The sequence below is a fragment of the Eptatretus burgeri genome, chromosome 4 (assembly GCF_056783735.1).
Source record: "Eptatretus burgeri isolate ZD-2024b chromosome 4, Ebu_testis_v1, whole genome shotgun sequence".
Classification (NCBI taxonomy): domain Eukaryota; kingdom Metazoa; phylum Chordata; class Myxini; order Myxiniformes; family Myxinidae; genus Eptatretus; species Eptatretus burgeri.
This window is the reverse complement of record NC_140964.1, coordinates 8,719,010-8,740,364: the sequence shown is the minus strand read 5'-3', so window position 1 is coordinate 8,740,364 and position 21,355 is coordinate 8,719,010. Positions and strand designations below refer to the sequence as shown.

The 21,355-nt window shown below is 43.8% G+C and overlaps 1 protein-coding gene across 4 annotated transcripts in view; it reads left to right on the top strand.

Moving 5' to 3' along the window:
• MKS1 (MKS transition zone complex subunit 1) overlaps positions 1 to 21,355 on the top strand; it is a 54,221-nt gene that overhangs the window by 14,902 nt on the left and 17,964 nt on the right. For all 4 annotated transcript variants that reach the window (XR_015057039.1, XM_085876834.1, XM_085876832.1 and 1 more), the window contains 2 exons: positions 4,843 to 4,905; positions 14,479 to 14,549. Coding sequence is in view for 3 of the 4 variants with exons in the window: in XM_085876834.1 (XP_085732960.1) it covers positions 4,843 to 4,905; positions 14,479 to 14,549 (134 nt within the window). In the remaining variant the exon portion in view is untranslated. The remainder of the gene's footprint in view (positions 1 to 4,842; positions 4,906 to 14,478; positions 14,550 to 21,355) is intronic.

Genomic DNA, 21,355 nt, shown 5'->3' with positions numbered 1-21,355 from the left:
TAACGTACTACGACGTATGCCAGCGTGCTCTGAACGTATACAGAACTTACCCATAACTTATTCGACGTGTGCCAGCTTGGTTCGGCAAATTTTTCATACGTCGGCATACGCTGGCTAAAACGTCAAGGTGTGACAGCGGCTTCACACTTCGATGTCTAGTGCGGTTATGATTTGAATCGTCGAGCCGCAGCCTATGAATAGCCTACGCCACGTGATCGTCGGCGATACGCTGCCGCGCGCTATGTATAAGTTAGACTATCGTTGGGCATAGGTTGTGAACGTCGACAACACGCTCAGCATTCGTTGGTATAAGTTATCTATATGTGATTGAAACGTTCTGTGTACGTTACTAATACGTTATGCATACGTCCAACACGTTATCATACGCCCAAAACTAAAAAAAAACATCAATAGTTCAGCATACGCCAGCGTTTTACATACATTTTGATACCTTGCCATACGCTGGCTAAAACGTCAAGGTGTGACAGGGCCCTAAGGTCGGACCCTCCTGTTGCGTCCTGTTGGAAGAAATCAATTGGTGTAGCCTCGACCTTACTTTATTCCAAGAATCCTTCCAAAGAAAAGCATGTGTTCAGGATTTGTCTTGTCTCAAGGTTGTCCATGGTTATCTGTGATATGAAGTATCTCATGTGTTCGTAGTCAATTTTCTCATGCATCGATTTGTGTTTTAGCAGAGTTCACGTGTATATGTTTGTGCCATGTAATTACACGTTTGTTGACCTGAACCGTTTCTCTTTCTCTCCTTCCCTCACATTCCAGATGCCATCGCTTTTACCCAGTTACCAAACTACACTTAAAAATTATATCATCCTGGCCTGCCTATTATCTTACCCTCACAGAATCTTTCATTATCATTTTCATCCTCACCCCCTTTTTCAACTCCTCTTCTTTTCCATCATTAACAAACTTGCACAAGAAATTCCAGCTCTCTCCCTCGACTTGTTCATTATTTCTTTCCCATGTGCATAAACTCTCACCTGACTTGTGACTCCTGCTGGTCATAAGCTACTTTAAAATGTTCCATCCACTCTTGACTTCTTCCATTCCTAAAACCCTCTCTTAACACCAAAAACTTCCTCTCCTTCACTCCCCTCCCCTCCTGTATCCTTTCCTATATCCTTCCAGGCTTGCTCGTAATCCTGCACCCCATATGTTATAGTACAACACTGATTTGCACCATGCTTTAAACTGACCTTATCCCTCCTACGTATTGCCAAACTATGATTCAGAAACTAAAATGACCTTTCAGCAAACATGAGCTCATAACCACCATCCCTTTCATGCCTGCAGTTCCTACATCCGTTCCTTCCAGCCTGCATCTGCCCTGCTCCTCTACCACTCGTTCTTGCACTTTTCCAGTCCCTCATGCGACAACCCTCCATTCTGAACAATGAGGAACTCTAACATCTGAGCACTCAACCTGTCCCCATACAGGTTGTGGTTGCCACATCAGGCATTGTACATTGAACAGAAACATTATTCTTGCAGGCTCTTCTTGACTCGGTGTGTTTCTCTGACGATTGTTTCTTTCATTGTGACAGGCCTGACCTTACCCTGGCAGTGGAGTTATGCTACTTATATCAATAACTCAACCCCCTCTCTCCATGTTCTATTCTCAGCCCTCAAAATTGCCTGGAATACCTCTGCAAGCTGTACATTCCTTTGTCTGTTCAACCGATAGAGCAACGAGGAACACCCATTCTCGTGTGCATGCTGTACTACCCTTGTGTTCTTCGGAGGAACCAAGTAAAGCTCTTGAAAAGGTCATGTAAAGAGGTGCCAATTTTTTAAACAAATTAATCACACATATGCACATTATCTCATGTGTTTTAATTTCATGGTACACAAAAAAAACTTTACGTACTCATGGGTTTTAACCTTTATATGTAGGGCGCCCCTTAACATGAACTTTTCCAGAGCATTACTTGGTTCCTCCTAACAACACAAGGGGAGTACAGGATGCACACGAGATTTTTTTAATGTGCCTTATTTTCTATCATCTGGTATTTTCCACAAGCCATGGAATGTCCTTTCTTTTCTATCATTTGCCACATGGCACATTCCATATAAAGGGGCCTTTTCTATGCCCCTGGCATTTTCTCCCAAGAATGGAATGGTTTCTCTGTATTGTATACGGTATTCCATGTTTCAGGCAGTTTTCTTATGGAATTGGAGCACCTGAAAAACCGATATTTTTTTTTTCAAAGTCCACTTTTACGGTATCCCTAATTTTTGCTATGTCCCTAATTATGCAGCTGCGGGTAACCTCGAAGTCTCAGCAAGTGTCCCTCCATTCATATTCAAAATTTCACAAACTTTCATCCAACAGTTCATAACTTATGAGCCCTCGCATTTGACGATTTTACAACCGGACTAAAAATTTTTCGATGTCTAACTTTTTGTCCCTTTGAACAAAAACTAGCAAAAAAGCAAAAACTATGGCACTTCGGTGGAATTTGTTTAGAAAGCCATTAATTAGACATATTGGCCGATGTATATTCCAAGCTTCAGCTTGTTTCAATGTATAGCCTTTGAGATATGAGCACCAACACATTTTGGGCGGATGGACGAACAGACTGACAGACACCAACGTTGATTTTGAGGGTTTTCGTTGAAAACTCAAGAATGCGGAAACGGAAGTTGCTGAAATTTGGAACATATTACCGCGACGTACAAAGGATTTACTTCTGAAAGTTACAGCCAATTTTATCCAGTAGAAGCCGAGAAACGAATTTTCAGTCCCTGTGTTGAAGTTCCATACAGACACTGTTCCATATAAAGGGAGGGGTGCTTCGTGCTTCCTCAATTTTTCTGAACAGATACATATAAAGAGCTCTGCTTCTCTTCCAAGGCTGGAGGTTAAAAATAGAAAAAGACATCTCAGGTATGCAAGGTAGTGCTTCCGCTACAAAGAATGAACATGTTTCCAATCTTATAGTCTGGACACCAAAACATGGAAGGCTGAAGCAAGGCAGACCAGCTCTCAACTACATCAACCTGTTGACGAAGGATATGAGCCGAGAGCCAGAGGACCTACACACAGCAATGCTTGAGCGACGGAACTGGTTGTTAAGGATCAATGTCATATCTGAGTTTGGCCTGAGAGCCCACTTAAGAAGAAGCACCATACAATTTTTCTTGCAGGTTACAATGTTTATTTCCTGCTGCTCTCATCTTCCTATTCGATCATCCCGTTCCATGTTACATCTGCATGTTGTCCCACTGCCCAACTGTCAGTGTGTTGCAATCTACCTTCTCTCCGTTCACTCCTCCCTGAGCCTTGATATCATACACAACATAAAATTGTTATGTTTGTAGGGGGGAGGGTAAATATTGCCTTAGAACAGTTAGAAATCATCTCGTATCTTCCCTTCATATCCACCATCTGATATCTTCTGCCTTCCAAAACCTAGATCTTTTCTAACCCCATTAATCCACCTCAAACCCACCTCCTTCAAATTCCCTGTTTTCCTTCCTGAAAGTTGCTGTAGTGTCCATCTTGTTTACCCTATGTACCCCACCCCATCCCTCTCCCTTCCACAGATCTAATGTCTCTGTTCCCCACTGTTTTGTGCTTCCCTCTTGTTATATGTTCCTTGTGTTAGCTCTTATATGAGCCTCAACAATGGATACAAATAAAATGTATCGAGTAGTATGGTCCGTGTACGAGTAGTTAGCCCATCTCAATGTAATTAAGTCGGTAAACGTAGCTTAATAAGTGTCTGTTTAAATGTGCACCATACAAAGAGTGGTGCGTTGTCATAAATAGTTAGGGATTAAGAGTAATACAATCATATGTATAACCTCTTGTATGTCCCACTGGATGAGGCACCGAGGTGAAGCCAAAGCAAAGAGAGAGAGAGAGAGGGGGGGGGATGGAGTTTTCATTGCCCCGAGAGGGCAGAGTTTTGGGGCCTCACTGGAGAGCTCGCGAGAGCCAGGAGTGTTCTTTTTTGAGTCGTTCTTGAGAAGAATTGAGATAGCACCAAAAAGAGAGATCGTGTGGCGAGGAAATGGTTGTTCTGTCCGTGGTGCCTGCCTTTCTTCCTTCCTTCTCATGTGCCTGCCTTCTCCTGTTCCTGCTCCATTTGTTGTGTCTTCTTCATCCTCTCTCGTTCCTGCTCATGTGTCTTTGTCGCCCTGCCTGGGTGTTTCGTCACCTGCGCCTCATTGCTTGTTCGTCTCTCCAGCCTGTGGACCTGCTCCCTTCTCGTCCACCAGCAGAGTTAAGGCCCACCATGTTCACATTCCCTTTCCGCATCTGGAACAAGTCTGGTGTGTGGTGTCATAGATTTTCTTATTGTATATAATTATTTATTTATCGATTCCGTGTTCTCCCTTTCTTCCCCACTTCAACCGGTTATCGTCTCCACCATCGTGATCACCATCCACTGTTACTTGTTCAGGAAATAAACCTATTGGTTTTAAAAGAGTTAAGAGTCTCGTGTGTTTCTTGCGATTCTTGTGTGCTCAAAGTCGCCATTGTTGATACGCAGTCCAAGGAAGGTGAAAGGCAGTTCGGTCCATCTGTCCAGCATTGGTCTTAATCAGCATGGACATGGCAGTACCTTAAGGAGACAGTATACAAATTAACAATATGTGTATTTCAAATTTGAGATCACAGCATCATCAAGCAAATCTCTCAAGGGAACAAAAAACTTGTTCTGCCATTTCTGAGCTCACAGGGTGTGTTGTCTGCAGTGGTACCTTGTCCTTGCATTGTTTTAGTCAGGGACAACTTGGAACTGAATATCACAGTTTAGAATTTAAAGTAATCAAACTTGTGCATCAATTGAAACTTTCATCCTGTTTTTATTTCAGTCGCTGCTAAAGGATTTGAATATGACAACCTATACATGCACTTCTTTGTGGAGTTCCCAAAAGGTGAGAAAGGAAATTTTTTTTTTTTGCTCATCTCTACCAGTTTAAAGCCTGTCCAACATGCATGCTCAATGGGTATATAATCGGTCAAGTTTCATTGTCAGGGTTAAGAACCGATGGATCCGCTTTATTATACTGAATGACACTTCTATCATTGGAGTTTCTTTCCCAAGACACTACAACTGCTGGTGAAATCTGAAAATCACTCTCAGTATTCTCCCCAGAACAACATTCCAGAATGTAAAATTTTGTGAAGCCATGCTGTTCCAAATTAGGTTCAGTTTCGAATAAAAATGTTGAAAACAAACATATTGACCCCATCTATATGAAAGGAACACCAGACTCGGTGGTGTTCGAGAACAAGGTGGGCCTTGGCTCTCTGCTGGTGGACGAGAAGGGAGCAGGCCCACGGGCTGGAGAGACGAACAGGCAATGAGGCGCAGGTGACGAAGGTGCAGACACATGAGCAGGAACGAGAGAGGTGGTGTTATAATGTCTGCTCCAAGTCTGCTGATTGAAACTAAGTCCAAGTCAGAGCAAAAACTTTTAAAATGGTACATGCTGCTTACTTGCTTGACAGTCAGCATTTAAAAGGATAGAAAAACGGACAAACAACGCTGGGAAGGCAATGGCAAACCACCCAATAAATGCTCTGCAGAGTGTGGAACACTTGCCAATAAATGCTCTGCAGAGTGTGGAACACTTGCCAATAAATGCTCTGCAGAGTGTGGAACATCAAATATTAAAGTTTTCCAAAAACAGTAAAGCAAAATATCTTCATGCCTTTATCAAAAATCTTTCATGATAAGTTAAATCAAAGTAGAGTTTAAAAAAAATATATATATTTATTTGCAGGTGTAAGACATTTCGTAATGAATAGATGAGGGTGAAAAAAAACCCCACAAAAACAACGATACCAGAAGGGTACTCAGTGGAGCACATACCTCCGCCATGTAATGCCTGATCCACAAGATCATATCGGGCCCAATGTACTTTTGAAATATTATGCCATGTATTGTTTTCGGCCCTTTATCTCGTAGTGAAGAATCACCTTAAAAATTACATAATTCTCGTGTCCGGATCCAGACTCGGATCTTCACAAAAATTGAACCACTTCTTCCTTGTCACACACCCAACATGTCCATCAAGTTTCATCCAAATCCGTCCACTACTTTTTGAGATATCGTGCTATATATCGTTTTTGGCCCTATCTCTCAATGGTGAAGAATCACTTTAAAAAAATCTAGTGGTCGGATCCGGATCCTGATCTTCACCAAAATCTAATCAGTTCGGCCTTGTCACACAACAAACCTGTCCACAAAATTTCATCCGGACCCATCCACAACTTTTTGAGATATCCTGTACACAGACAGACAGAAAGAAAGGGGTGAAAACATAACCTCCTTCACCTTTGGTGGTGGAGGTTATAAAACAAACTCAAACAGAAAGGAATATGACATGAGAGAATTATACAGAAGAACAGATGCAGCAGTATAATTGGTGAAATGATTGGAGAATGATGTAAAATAACTTACAAAACCGTTATTGTTAAGAATAAAATGATATTCACAGAAAAATATCATTTTAATGAAGCCCAAAGTTGACGGAGCGGTGACATGGCCAGGGTTGTAACCCAAGCCAAATAAACCACCTCAGCAGAATCAACGTTTCATCGAGAACAGAGTATGATCCAAATTGAGGCACAAGCTTGACAAGGGAATCGAGTTGCAGACCATTGCCATATAACTGGGCTCCTCACGCTTATTGTCATGTCAGGTTGGATTAGATCTGTGATTTGCTTCAGCTACCATGAAAACCTTTACTAACCTCTTTCATGGCTGGGTTGGCAGCGACTAAACCGTCTCCCCCACCAGGTTTCCTGGTGAGGAGTATGTATGGATATGGACACCCAGCAGGATTAACAACAAAACCTGTCAAAGTGTGGAGGAGCTCCTTGTGAGCCAACGGCCATCCTTATCTGGTGTCCAACTATCTGCGGATGTCCTCCTGCAGTTGGGTTACCTTTTTCTAGGAGGTTGGCAGCAGGATTTTCACTCCGGCCATCGTAAAACACTTCATTCCGCAACGCACACAAAAATGCAAATAAAAGAAAAAACCCACTCCATGGGAGTACCTCCTGTGCAGCTGCCCTTTGCAGAACATCTCACCAGATGATGGGATTGGGGCAAAGCCTTCAGGACCCCCATTCTTTGATGATAATAGGAAAAGCACAGAGTAACCTTCATGGGTCAGGTTGTGGTGTGTGTCGAGGTGGTGCTGAGGCATCATCCAACAGAGGGAGGTCTCCTCGGTTTAACCAGAGGCGGTCCCTTCGGGTGGATACCTGGAATGTCCTTATTCCAAGAGAGGATGATCACCTGTCTCTGCTATCATCTGAGTTCCAGTATTTGAACATCAGTATTGCAGCACTCTCTGATGTTGGGAGACTGGATCGTGGTGAAATTATGGTGGTTGGTTACACCTACTATTCTTCTGGTCGCTATCATAGTTACCATGCCAAAGTTGCTTTAGCTGTGTTCCATAAGCTGACTGCCATGATAATTGTAACACCAGTCAACGAACGTAATGTGACGTCCACGGGACTTGAACAGTCCCGCCAACGTAGAATGAGCCGAAACGATGGAGGCGGTTTATTTTTTATAACCCAAAGATGGCGGTTTTAATCGCTCTCCAGCAAATGGGACGAGGAAGGTGGCACGAGTCGCTTTTCACTGAGTTAATAATGTTTATTTCTCTAACCAGAAATAATAATAAGACTCGGCAAGAGGAGGGATCCGGGGCGATTCGACGGGATGGTAGTGTGGGTTCGGGCATGGGGAAAACACAAACAATTCCAATGGATATACAAATCTCAAACCCTCTAAGGCACCAGGTACACACACACACACACACACACACACACACACACACACACACACACACACACACACACACACACACACACACACACACACACACACACACACACACACACACACACACACACACACAACGTAGCTGGTGGTCAGGCTTGCCCGTGGTGTCGACGCAACAGTCACTGGATTGGCGCCGGACGAGCTGGCGTTGCGCTTGTCAGGGGCAGGAGACACGGCGGTGCTGAGGTTCCGTCAGCCCTTCCGCGCAGAGCCACGGTTCCCGGCCTGTGAGCTCCAACCAGCCAGCGTGGTGCTGTTCCTGGTGGTGTCGACCTCCTGGTGTAGGCCCAAGACCGCTCACAGCCGCCAGGGAGCCAGTTCCAGCGCCAAGATGCGAGCAGGAGAGGGAGGCAGGTCCGCCCGCCGTTCGGTCCCGTACTCCGAGCCAGCAGAACTCCAGAGCCAACCGAGGTGAGGGACGAGGCACAGCAAGGCCACGAGACACGACGAATCGAGGAACGAACCAGCGCAATGAGAGAGCACGCTCCGAGAGCAACAGCTTCGACCAGACGCTTTCTTTTTATGACTCTTCCTCCTCTTCTTTTCCCAAACAGAACCTTTTTATACTCGAGTCCTCGTCACTTCCAATCGAGCGCTTTTATTGGCCCTCTGCCGTCGCCTTCCGCCAATCGTGATCACGGGGCGGAGCCATCCGCAGCACTGTCCTGTTACGTCACGGCAAGCCTACAGGGAATACTAAAAGGGTTTACGCATACACACTTACCCTAACCCGTCTCCCTATCTAATTACGTGACAATTATCATTTCCCCCTTAAAGAAATGGACATTTACTAGACAACTTATCACCACTGAATTGCTACTTATTACATCGAGATCCTAGTACAACTCGAACAGCCTGGCATACCTAATTAAACATCCTAATTACCCTTTGAATGCATACCTCCCCCCCCCCCCTCAGACGTAACAGTATTATGAGACTGAGGATTCTTCACTCTTTGGCTGTCATTTCCCTGGTCTGTGTAGTTGCTTTGACTGAGGTGAGTGATATCACTGTGGAGGATGTATTCTTCGCCGTGCTCAAATCTGTGGTTGATCAGTGCCCCAGGTGAGATATTCTTCTCGTCTTGGGGGATTTAAATGCATCGACTGGAACTAATAGGGATGGTTATGAGACATATGTGGTCCCCATGGATCTGGAACTGTGAACCAGAATAGCACTAAGTTCCTTGACTTTACATGAAAGTTGTGCACTTAGGGTGGCTGGTTCATGGTTTCAGCACACACAGGCTCATTGCTGGATTTAGTATTCCAACACTGGTGGTGTGCAAATGGAAAGTGACCATGTGCTCGTTAATGGTCATGGGAGGATGTTCCAGAACTGCAGGTTCCACAGGAGTTCTCAGTTCCTCAATACCGACTACAGACTTGATGTAGCAACTTTGATGTTTCATCCCAGGAGAATGGTACATCCCAGCCAAGGCTGAATGTTGGCAAGCTCAAGAATGAGAGGGCAGCTGAGGAGTTTGCGAACAAGCTGAGTGGAGATTTGGGGAGTCTGGGTGTTTCGAGGAATCCTGAAGAGTTGTGGAGTGCTTCAAGACGACCATCCTTGATGTTGCCAGTGGATGTCTTGGAACTCACCATCAGGTGAGGAAGAAATTTTTCTCCCAAGGCATACTGGATGCCATTGACCAGTCGCAGGGCCAGCTTTGACGGCAGAACTGAGCTGTTCAGGGAGTTGATGCATAAAACTGTACGTTCGCTGAGAGTGGACAAGGAGGCCTATATGCCAGGAATCTGTGAAGGGGTAGAGCATCATTTGTGGTTAATTGATTCTCATCCAACTTGGAGGAATTTATGCATTGCTTTCCTCCAAGCCTGTCCCTCAGTGTACTTCATTTAGAGTGGAGGGTGGTTGGCTCTTGACCGAGGAGTATTAAGTGAAGGCCCGCTGGGCCGGTTACTTTGAGCAGCTGATTCAGGCTGACCCACCAGCTGTTGAGCTGTATGCCAGGGGTGTGACTATCCCTCTTGCTGACCCTCCAATCAGCTTTGAAATGCCTTCCTTTGTGGAAATACAGGCTGCAGTGAACCAGTTGAAAGGGGGTAAAACTCCTGGGATCTGTGGCATCCACACTGGACTTATCAATGTCTGAACTTATAACTTATCAAGGCTGGTGGAAATGCTGTACTCGTGCCATTGCATGCAGTTCTGTGCTATGTTTGAAGCACAGGCATGATCCCAACTGACTGGGAGAGGGGCCTGCGAAAAGGAAGGGTGATTGCCAGGACTGCAACAACTACTGAGGGATGATGCTGTTCTCAGTGCCGGGCAAGTTCTTTGCTCGGATAATTTTTTTTATCAGTTTTGCCACCATCTGCTTAAGCACCAGCATCCAGAGAAGTTGGGTTTTACACCAAATAGGTCAAGGATTGACCCAAACCTTGCTCTTCACTGAATGCAGATGAGAGTTATGGCAGGGGCTGCTCACAGCCGATGTTGATCTCTGCAAAGCATTTGATTCAATTAATCAGGATTCCCTCTTGAGGATTGTCGTTCTTCGTTTGGGTGCCCCCAAAATTCATCAACCTGCTTTCCGAACTACACTCTGGTACTGAGAGTGCTGTGGAGGTGTGGTGGTTCCATTTCTGACTTATTTCCAGTTGTTACTGGAGTTCATCAGGGGTGTGTACTGGCCCCCACACTTTTCAGCACTTGAATGTTCAGGATTCTGGGGATAATATCAGAGAGATCAAACTGTGGTGCATCATTTGGGAATGTCAGGATCAATGACCTTGAATTTGCAGATGTTGCAGTCATCTTTGTGGAGATGCTGGATATCCTTAGAGGGGCCCTCCAGGTGCTAAATGCGGAGTTGGAGCTGCTGGGATTACTGGTTTCCTGAGCCAAAACTACAATCCAGGCTTTAAATGACATCTTCAATGCTGCTATCTTGTGTGTTTCCTGTTTGTGGTGAGGATGTTGAAGTCACAGAGAGATTCATTACCTTGGCAGTGATATTCATGTCTCCGCATGTTGTGAGCCAGAGGTTGATAGACGTCTGGGTCAGGCCTGGAGAGTCATGGATTCACTGGATCATGGGGTGTGGTGCTGCCGGTACCTGTGCAGGAGGATGAAAGTCTGAGTCCTTAAGTCCTTGGTGCTTCCAGTCTTGCTCTTCGGATGTGAAACTTGGACTCTGACCAAGGATCTGAGATGGAGACTTAACTCCTTCGGTACCAGGTCTCTTCGGAGAATCCTTGGCTAACTCTGGTCAGTATTTGTGTCCAATGAGTATTTTCTGAGAGAGATTCAGATGAGATTTGTTTCCTGTATCGTCTGTGAGCATCAGCTGTGGCTGTATGGATATGTGGCTCGTTTTCCTGATGCTGATCTTGTTCACCAGATTCTCCCAGCGAGGGAGCCTCGTGGGTGGTGGTGGCCCATGGGCCGACCTCTACCTCGTGGTTGCAGCCTGTTGATCAGCATCTCAAGGAGATGGGGTTGGGCCAGTCATCTGCCTGGGGGATAGCCAGACAGAAGCCCTGGAATACCTGCGAAAAGTCGACGCAGCGGTGCACTGGTCCAGCCTTTGCTTCCATTCCTGACCTATCCTAGAAGTACCACATTCTATTGAGATCCATGAATTCCCTTTTACTGAGACTGTCCATAACCCAAATCCTACCAAACGGGTCTTTTTGATCCCAAACCTACATTTTGATGTGTTATTTCTATGTTAGTTTCACAATGCAATGTATTTCACGTTTTATTAGTTTGTTTACCTATATGTGCCGGTAATAAATAATTAAATATATATATATATATATATATATATATATATATATATATATATATATATATATATATATATATATATATATATATATATATATAATCATGTTTTAACATCCCACCTTGCTGCACAGAGTTACAAGCAAATCCTTTCTGAGGTCCAAAAAGATCCCAGTTGTTTTTGTTCATTGTTTTTGCATATATGATTACTCGACCTGGTATTTGTATCGAGAAAGTCCTCTAAACTCAGTCTACTCACTCAATGACACCAGCAGGAAGGTATTTACTCACTTAATCCCTCCCCTCCTCCCTTTTGTCAGTTATTACAGTATACCTTATTTTCAGCATTGCTTGAGCAAGCACTCAGCAGGATTGCTCTGCAAATGTTACCTGACCATTATTTTGCACTCATCACACTGGCCAGGTTCTTCCCAACATATTTGTTTTTTGTTCCTTTCACATTTCCTTCTAATTTTTTTTCATAATTCTCTTTATTCATTCTCATTCTTGTTTTTTCTTCTCTTTCGTCTTTTACTATCTATTTCTTTCTTTCGTTTTCTATTTCTCAAAGGAGAAGTGAATTCTTGCATCGATGTGAAGAATTCTTGAATTTTTGACTCGATCAATAAAACACTATGTTTTGTCATTGATGTGAAACTTTGGCAGATTCAGTAAAATTGAATGATTTTGAGTTGGGGTCTGAAAAGACCCCAGTTGGTGAGATTATTTATTTATTTGGTTATTGAAATTTGCCATTAACAAGGCTGAGAGCCACTAAATGTGAAGGGCTACAGAGAAAAAGAAGAAGAGGAAAAAACTTGGCAAAACCTTCAATGAGTCCTGAAACGAGGAAACCTCTTCACAGGACCACTGTGCAGGAGTGAGTAAAGCCTATATCTCACTGGGCTGCGACAGCTCGCGACAAAATGCAAACGGGATTCTCCAAAATGTCTGGAAACGTTCGCGGTGGTTCTCAATTTCCTCGCGTGAGTCGCAGGACGTCACTCTGGTGTCGCTTGAATTTTGAACATGTTCAAAAAATTTGTGCGACAAATTTTATCTCAAAATAGTCAGTCGTCGCAGTTGTCTCGAACCGCTCTCGAACCCTTCTCAATTTAGTTTCCATGAGTCAGAAGGTGTGACAAATGTGACATGCAATGTAATGTAGATAGATTCACAATAGTTCAATCCAGGTATGACTAAAAAAAAAAACAAAACAAAAAAACTCATAGTCCATATTGTAAAACCAGCATTGTCTGTCTTCTCTCTCCTGTTCTGAGTAATGGCCTTTAATGCAAACTTTTCACTTTCCCATCATTCCTTTCACCTTCCCATCATTCATAAATCACATCACACATTTTTACATAAATTAGGTCACACACAAAATATGGTCACACCCACAAGCCCCTATCAAGGCAGATGAACAATTGGGTCACACACAATGTTTGTGGGTGCAACGTTGACAAGTAACAGAACACTTTGAACAATCAGGCTTGGTCAGCATTCTCCTGTAATCCCACCATCCTGTTCTGCCAGGGCACAGCTCCCACACCATTGTAGTACTCAGTCAGGTACTCTCTTACTCGTTTCCCAACTGACAATATGATTGCTGGAAGGGAGAGGCCTCATATGTATATATACATATCTTCTCCTCTTCTTCTTCTTTCGGCTGCTCCCGTTCGGGGTCGCCACAGCGGATCATCCGTATGATACGCATAGTGATTTGGCACATGTTTTACGCCGGATGCCCTTCCTGACGCAACCCTGGTCGCCTCTTACAACACAGGGATATGGTACACCTATTTTAACCGGGGTATACACCGGCCCAGTATACTGGTACTCATTTCGCCGACCTCGGAAGGATAACAGGCTGAGTCAACCCCCTGGTGTATTAATTCAGTGATCAACGGGGCTTGAACTCAGGACCTTTTGGATCCCAAGCCGCTGCCCTAACCACTGCACCAATACCAGGCTCATATATATATATATATATATATATATATATATATATATATATATATATATATATATATATATATATATATATATATATATATATATATATATATATATATATATATATATATATATATATATATAGTCCCGATTTCTCAATTGTCACGCACAGTTGTCGTGTGACTGTTGCACGACATTTGCGTGATGGTTGCACGACATTTGCGTGATGGTTGCACGACCGTCGTGTGACCGTCGCGTGACAGTTGCATGTGCCAAAAAAATCTCAGTTTTGTCACTTGAACGTCGCGCGAATGTCGTGCGACATGTATGCGAACTCCAGGCGAAGTTCATCCCAAATTTCGCTGGGAGTTCATGCGATATTCGTGAAACATACGCAAATGTGTTTTAGTATAAATTCAGTCTGATTCCAAGTGAAAATTATCGCTGTTTTATCGCAATTTGGTGTCTCCAACTCGTCGCAAGCTGTCGCAGCCCAGTGAGATACAGGCTTAACTAGGCCAGGTGAAGAAATAAATTTTCCTACCCCTAGAGGGTGTTTTTCAGGAGACACCATCTCCGTATGGATGGCCATTGGCTACTGAAGGGAGCTCATTCGCCCTTTGTCAGGTGTTGTTTTCGTACTGGCAGGGTGTCGCAGTCACCATCCCCACCAGCAAAGCAGTGAGGGGTGTCAGTTTAGTCGCCGACAACCCTACCATGCGGCAGGTAGCATTGGGTTACATGTTGCCAGTGGTGGATTAGGCCATAAAATATGTTGGTAGGATTCGAGCTAAAGCACCACATTCTAGTGAGTGATCCAGAAAGTCCCTTTCACTGAGACTGTCGTTAAAGCACCACATTTTTGAATTGCAGTTGGTGTAAGTATGCAGGTGTACTCCTCCACTGACATTATACTTTCTATTTTTCTCAGGCTGGTTGGTGAGCAAAGAGCAGCAGCTCTCCTGGGAGACGCAACGCTGTGCTACGATCTCCACAGATGGGGTGAGGGCTGCTCAATTTGTCAACACAAACATACTTTTGTTGTGTTTCTGCTTGAATTCTTACCCCCCTTGTGGTTGTTTACTGGATTAGAACATAGATTTTTCAAACATTCCATTTACGAGCAAAACCCATCCTCAGACGGGTTAATTGTGCCAGAATTATTGAAGGCATGACTTGTAATAACCACACTCACCATGAGCGGCTCTACATGCACACATTTACATCGTGAGAATTGGGATCTTCCCCCACCCTGAACCGCAGGGTCTATGCTTTTACCCTGAAAAACCCATCCATGCATCCCAGAGTACAACAACCAGTCAAATCATTCTGTCCAACTGTTCAGGAATGCATTGAGAAGTCAAACAAACAAGCAAACAAGAAAGATGTTGTGCATAGCTCAATACTTGCGAAATCCAAATAAGCAACAGTTGCCATGGCAATGGCAATTTGTAAATTTGGAAAATTTGACCTATCAAGTGTTAGTCTAGGAGCAAGGACCTGAAAAAAATGAAATAGTTCAACACTCCCTACAGAAAAGGTTTGACTTGACAGGGTGGTAGAATAGACCCTATAGAACACCTCCAGGTAGTATGTGGTTTCAAATTGTGGTATCATTAAAATTCTACAGGCCATTATACATACCAAGGGTTCTTACCAAGAGGGTCACTGTGGGCTAGCAAAATTTAGGGGAGGGGTAACGTAAACGTGAATATCTTTGTCGAGACTCAACCAATTTTCAATATTGAGGCATCAAACAGCTGATTAACATTGCCAGAGGTATCAGGATGCCCCCAGATGCTGCTACACGCATGGTTAACTCCTACCAGATCGGCACAACTCAAATGACAACATTTGTTGAACAGAGACTGAATACCAATGAAGTGCCATTTTGGGATTCCCTGCCAAACCTGAAGATCAAAACATTTGCCACACGAAGCAAGAAGAAAACAGTGAAGCTAACTGATGAGATAGTTATCACTCTTAGTGCTGACCGTGAACTCTTTGGCCACCTTCTGATCACAGGAAAGTCAAGGGACATCAATCTGAGAGAAATCCTCAGCTACGAGTTATTAACAGTGCCATTATCCCTGGCCCATTACGATGGCAGCTTGAGGAAGACCAACAAGAGCATACTCATTGCTGAGTTAGAGAAGAAGGTAGATGTCCATCCAAAACTGCCACAAGTCACAACCAGCCAGATGTCTACGGCCCACATCGTTGATGCAATGGCGCTGGTACAGATGACAAAGTCCGCTGGTGCTGCAAACTTCGGTGAAATGGCATTCAAGTATTACAGCCTGGTTACTGCCCCTCTACGTCGGAATGGTTGTCAGCGGGTTGATGTTGTCTTCGACCGGTACTCCAGCCTCTCAATCAAAGCTGGGGAGCGAGAGAAACGAGGAACATCTGCAGCCTTCGAGGTGACAATCCAAGGGCCAGCCACTCCTATTCCAAAGCAGTGGATCAAATACATTGGAAATGTCGAAAACAAAGTCAACTTGTGTGCCTTCTTGGCAGACACATGGTGCCACATGGGGGTAGACACTCTGCTTGATGATCAACACCTAGTCATCGGTGGTGGTTTCAAGAACCCGCAGAAGTCTGTGCTAGTCATCAGAGGGCACTGCGAAGAACTGGTTCCCCTCAAGTCAGATCATGAAGAAGCAGACACACGAATATTGCTACATGCAAAACATGCCTCTCATTATCACAACAGGATTGTGATTCAATCACCTAACACAGATGTGGCTGTCCTCTGCACCACACACTACAAAAAACTCCAGTGTCGGGAGCTGTGGTTTCGGACTGGAATCAAGGATAAAGCTAGGTATATTCCTATCCACAGCTTGGCACACAAACTAGGACCTGAGCCGTGTAATGCTTTACTCGGCTTCCACGCACTCACTGGGTGCGATTCAAACAGTGCACTCTCAGGACTCGGCAAGAAAAAAGGTTTCAATGTCTTACTTGACAGTAAAGAGCATCAGACCAGTCTGGGACAGCTTGGAGAAGAACCCGAGCTCAGCAACAGCACTTCAGAAGCATGCGAAGCCTTCATATGTGCAATGTACTCAACAACCAAGGGGGCTGGGAGGAAAGTGAACAATGTGAGATACTGGCAGTTCTGTCAAAAGGGACAAATAAATGAAAATCTCCCCCCTACATTCGACAGCTTACAGCAACATATGAAGCGAGGAAATTACCAGGCCTATGTATGGAAGAGAGCATTGGAGCCTACACAGAGCCTTCCATCAGCAGCTGGAAATGGCTGGAAAATTCAGGATGGTGCCCTGCAGCCTGTGCTCATGACCAAAGATCCAGCACCACGGGGTCTTCCGGAGCTGATTGTCTGTCACTGCAAGAAGTCTCTATGTCGCTGAGCCGACTGCACATGCAGAACCAACCACATGCCATGCACAGAAGCATGTGCATGTATGGCCAAAGAAACTTGTGAAAATCCAAGAACAATCTTTGAATCCAGTGGTGAAGAAGACACTGTCTAAAAGTTACAACAGATGACATCTTCATGCTTCCATGGCGAATGTGATTCCTTGTTGCCAGACACAAATATTACAAACCGCTCTGACGAATGTGCTTCCGTGCAACCATGCACAACTATTATGATTCGCTCTCACTAATGTGCTTCTGTGTTGTCATGCACAGCTCCCAGTGTCGACCATGATAACTATTATCATCCACTATGATGAATGAGTAACTTCCGTGCTGCCAGAGATAACTATTATACTCGGCTTTCACGAATGTACTTCCGTGTTGCCAAAGACAATTATTATGCTCGTCTCTGATGTTTGTGCTTCCGTGTTGCTATACACTAGTAAAAGATGAACGCTAAAAATAAGTTGCAGTTTTTTTTATGCGTGCCTCTGTATGTATATGAATTTCTGCAGAACAATACTTTAAGCGTTTGATTTCCAAATGTATACATACCAGTAGTAATTGAGAAACACCGTTCACCTTCATATGAGAACACAATTAAAAATGTCAGTTTGAATTAGTGTGATATTTAAGCTTTGGTGATGCCATGGCAAAGGCCATTTTCAAATAACTGTACATACTCTGATAGAGAATTATAATAGGAAGCCAATGATAACTCAATATTGAAAATTGGTTGAGTCCAGACAAAGATATTCACGTTTATGTTACCCCTCCCCCTAAATTTTGCGAGCCCACAGTGACCCTTTTGGTAAGTACCCTTGGGATGTATAATGGCCTGTAGAATTTTAATGATACCACAATTTGAAACCACATACGACCTGGAGGTGTTCTATAAGGTCTATTCTACCACCCTGTCAAGTCAAACCTTTTCTGTAGGGGGTGTTGAACGAATTTCCTTATTTGGCTTCATATGAGAAATGGCTGCTGGACTATGTTTTACATGATGGAAAGTTATGCACAACAAATTTGGTTGATACATTTTCTAATTCCCACCTAATGGATGTTTACATGTGTTGGGTGGCATTAACCTTGACCTTTGACTAATTTTGACCAGATTTTATACACATGCACTATACGTACATACAAATAAGTTGGGTAAGTTTCAATCTGATATCTTGAAAATTTTCTGACGTTTGGAAATAATAAAATCACAAAAATATCCCATTTGATTGAAATGGGGTGAAATTATTGTCATGGACACCGTTTTGTCTTTGTCACGTGGGACTTTTTCTATTCCACTAAGATGAGCAGAACCTGAAAAAAGAAAGAGAAATTGAATTACTTCTATTTTGCACTTTCTTAGCTTTACTGAGATACAGTAGTTTACCAATGGGGGGGGGGGGGCTTTTGATTATGACTGGTTAACCTCAAGTGTTATTGCAGAATGTCTAATGGGGTTAATAGGGTCTTAGAAGTCTTAAAGGGTCTTTGGGTTATAAAGGATCAAGAGGGTCTTGTGCGTCTTAGGGGTCTTAAGGATCTTGGGGGTCGTAGGGTTGAAAATAGTTTTAAGGGTCTTAGACCCTTAACGGTCTTAGACCCTTAAGGCCCCGAAGACCCTTTAAAACCCCAAGGCCTCTAAGATCGTCCGTACTTAATAGATCATCCGTAATTAATAGATGTAGTCAAGATCCAATAATTAATCAAGGTATGTATTTACAGTCGAACTCATGTTCAAACAGTACATAATTAATAGACATTCTCACAGGGGCCAACCAAGACTTCAATTCAACGAGAGTTCACCGTACACGCATGTTTTTCAGTTATATCGACAGTATATACAAGTTGTGAGCAAAAAAATGGAAACGCCAATGTAAAGTCACTTTGTAGGGCATTGGGCCACCACGTACAGCCAGTACAGCCTGTATGCACCGTGGCACAGAGTCCACCAGCATGTGGAATTCTGCATAAGTGAAGTGGCACCATTCTTCCACAAGGAAGTCAATCAACTCACACCTGTTTGAGGTGGAAAACGCTGTCTCGGGTGTTGTTCCAGAATATCCCATAAATGCTTGATGAGGTTGACATCTGGTGACTGAGAAGGCCATGACATATAGATAACATCAGTGTCAAGCTCATCAAACTATTGGGTGACCACACGTTCAAAGTGGATGGGGGCATTGACAGCTTGGAAGACACCCCTCCTGGCAGGAAAGAAATGCTGCAACTTGGGCTGAAGATAATCACTCAGTAACATTAAGTAGTGATTGGCATTGACCTTGCTTTCTAAGGGAATGACTGCACCCAAACCATGCCAGGAAAATGTGCCCCACAAAATTACAGAACCACCAGAACCCTTCACTGTTAGAACCAAGCACTCAGTGTGGCAGAGTTCTTTAGGTTGGTGCCACACATGCACTTGACTTTTGTCGAGAACATGGTGAAGGATGATTCATCTGACCATATCACATTTTTCCACTGCTCGGTAGTCCATTGTCTGTGCTCTTTGCACCACTGGACTCGCAAATGTGTATTTCCAGGTGGGATGAGCGATTTGTGCACTGCAACCCGACTGTGGTGTCCCGCTGTGTGGAGTTCTCAGCGGACTGTTTTTGATGAAACTAGCTGCTCGTGCCCCAGGTTGAAATTTTCGGTCAATTGATCTGCAGTTACTCACCTACTTTGCCTTGCACTTCAAATTAATGCATGGTTATCACAATCCTGGAGAATGCGCTTCCGTCCACTGTTGCCCTTTACTGATGGTCTTTCCCTCAGAGTTTCATGCCAACCGCTTTACACACCGTTGCTCATGAAACATCAGCAAGTTGCACTGTCTTTGTCACTGAAGCTCCTGCCAAATATGCCTCAACAATCACCCTTCTTTCAAAGTGACTGAGATCTCATGCAGCCATAATTATAGACAATCAGGCCTGTGCAGCATTTTTATACATGACCCGAAGCATGATGGGATATTATTTGCTTAACACCTGGGCCACACCTGTGTGGAAGCAGTTACTTTCAATATACTTGTGCCTCATTTACCAAGGTGTTTCCATTTTTTTTGGTCCACTACCTGTGTATCGATATCAAATGAATCGGTTGAAAAATGATTTGTGACCTTGCCCTTTGACCTAGTGACCTCAAAAACACTAGGCTTCCAGCTTGTCCCTACCTCCACCAGGTGGTGAAGTTTTGTGAAGATTGGAATAAAAATTTGACCTGTAGGCAATTGACGTACAGACAAACAGAACAAGAAAGGCGACGTGCAGAGCACGGTACTTGTGAAATCCCGAAAACAAATTTCACCTCAACATAATTGGTGGTTTAATTCAGTAACCTGATATGAAAATCCTTTTCAAATTTCAAGTCAATTTGAAAAAAATTGACGATTTTAGAAATTAGGCCTGTTGACCTTTTGACCTCAAGATAATGAGTGGTTGAATTAAATGACTGAATATGCAGATCCTCTTCAAATTCAAAGTCAATTGGATTAAAATGGACGATTTTAGAAATGTCACTGAAGTTGTTGACCTTTGGCCTTTGTTGACCTCAAAACGAATTTGTGGTTGAATTCAGTGACCTGATATGCAAATCCTTTTCAAATTTCAAGCCAATCAGATGAAAATTGAGGAATTTAGAAATCTTACCAAAGATGTTGACTTTTGGGTCAAGGTTTACCTCAAAAATAATTGGCTGGTTGAATTCAATGACCAAAATGCAACTCCTCTTCATAATTTCAACTCAATTAGATGAAAATTGATGATTTTAGAAATTTAGCCTTTAACGTTTTTAGCATGTCAGGTCAGGTATGGGAGCAGCCCATCGCTGTGTCTACTTTCCACAGGTACTCAGGGGCCTCCATTTGGCCATCCCCCAGGGAGATGTCTGGCCCATCCCTGCCTCCTTGAGATGCTGATCAACAGACTGCAACCATGAGGCATGTGGTCATTTCATTGGCCTCCTCCACTCACGAGGCTCCCTCGTTGATAAAATCTGGTGAGCAGGATCAGCATCAGGAAAATGAGCTACACGTCCATACAGCTGTAGCTGACACTCACCGACTATGCAGGTTACAAATGTCATTTGCGTCTCTCTCAGCAACGCTCGTTGGACACAAAGTCTGACCAGCGATAGCCAAGGATTCTCCGAAGAGACCTGGTACCAAAGGAATCAAGAGTCCATGTCTCACATCCATAGAACAAGACTGGAAACACCAAGGACCCGAAGACTCAAAATTTCGTCCTGCAGAGGTACTGACAGTGCCACACCCCATGGATCCATTGAATCCATGACTCCCCAAGCCCAACCCAGACGTCTATTGACCTCTGGCTCACAAACAGCAGAGACATGAATATCACTGCCAAGGTAAGTGAATCTCCCCGTAAACTCGACATCCTCGCCACGAACAGGTA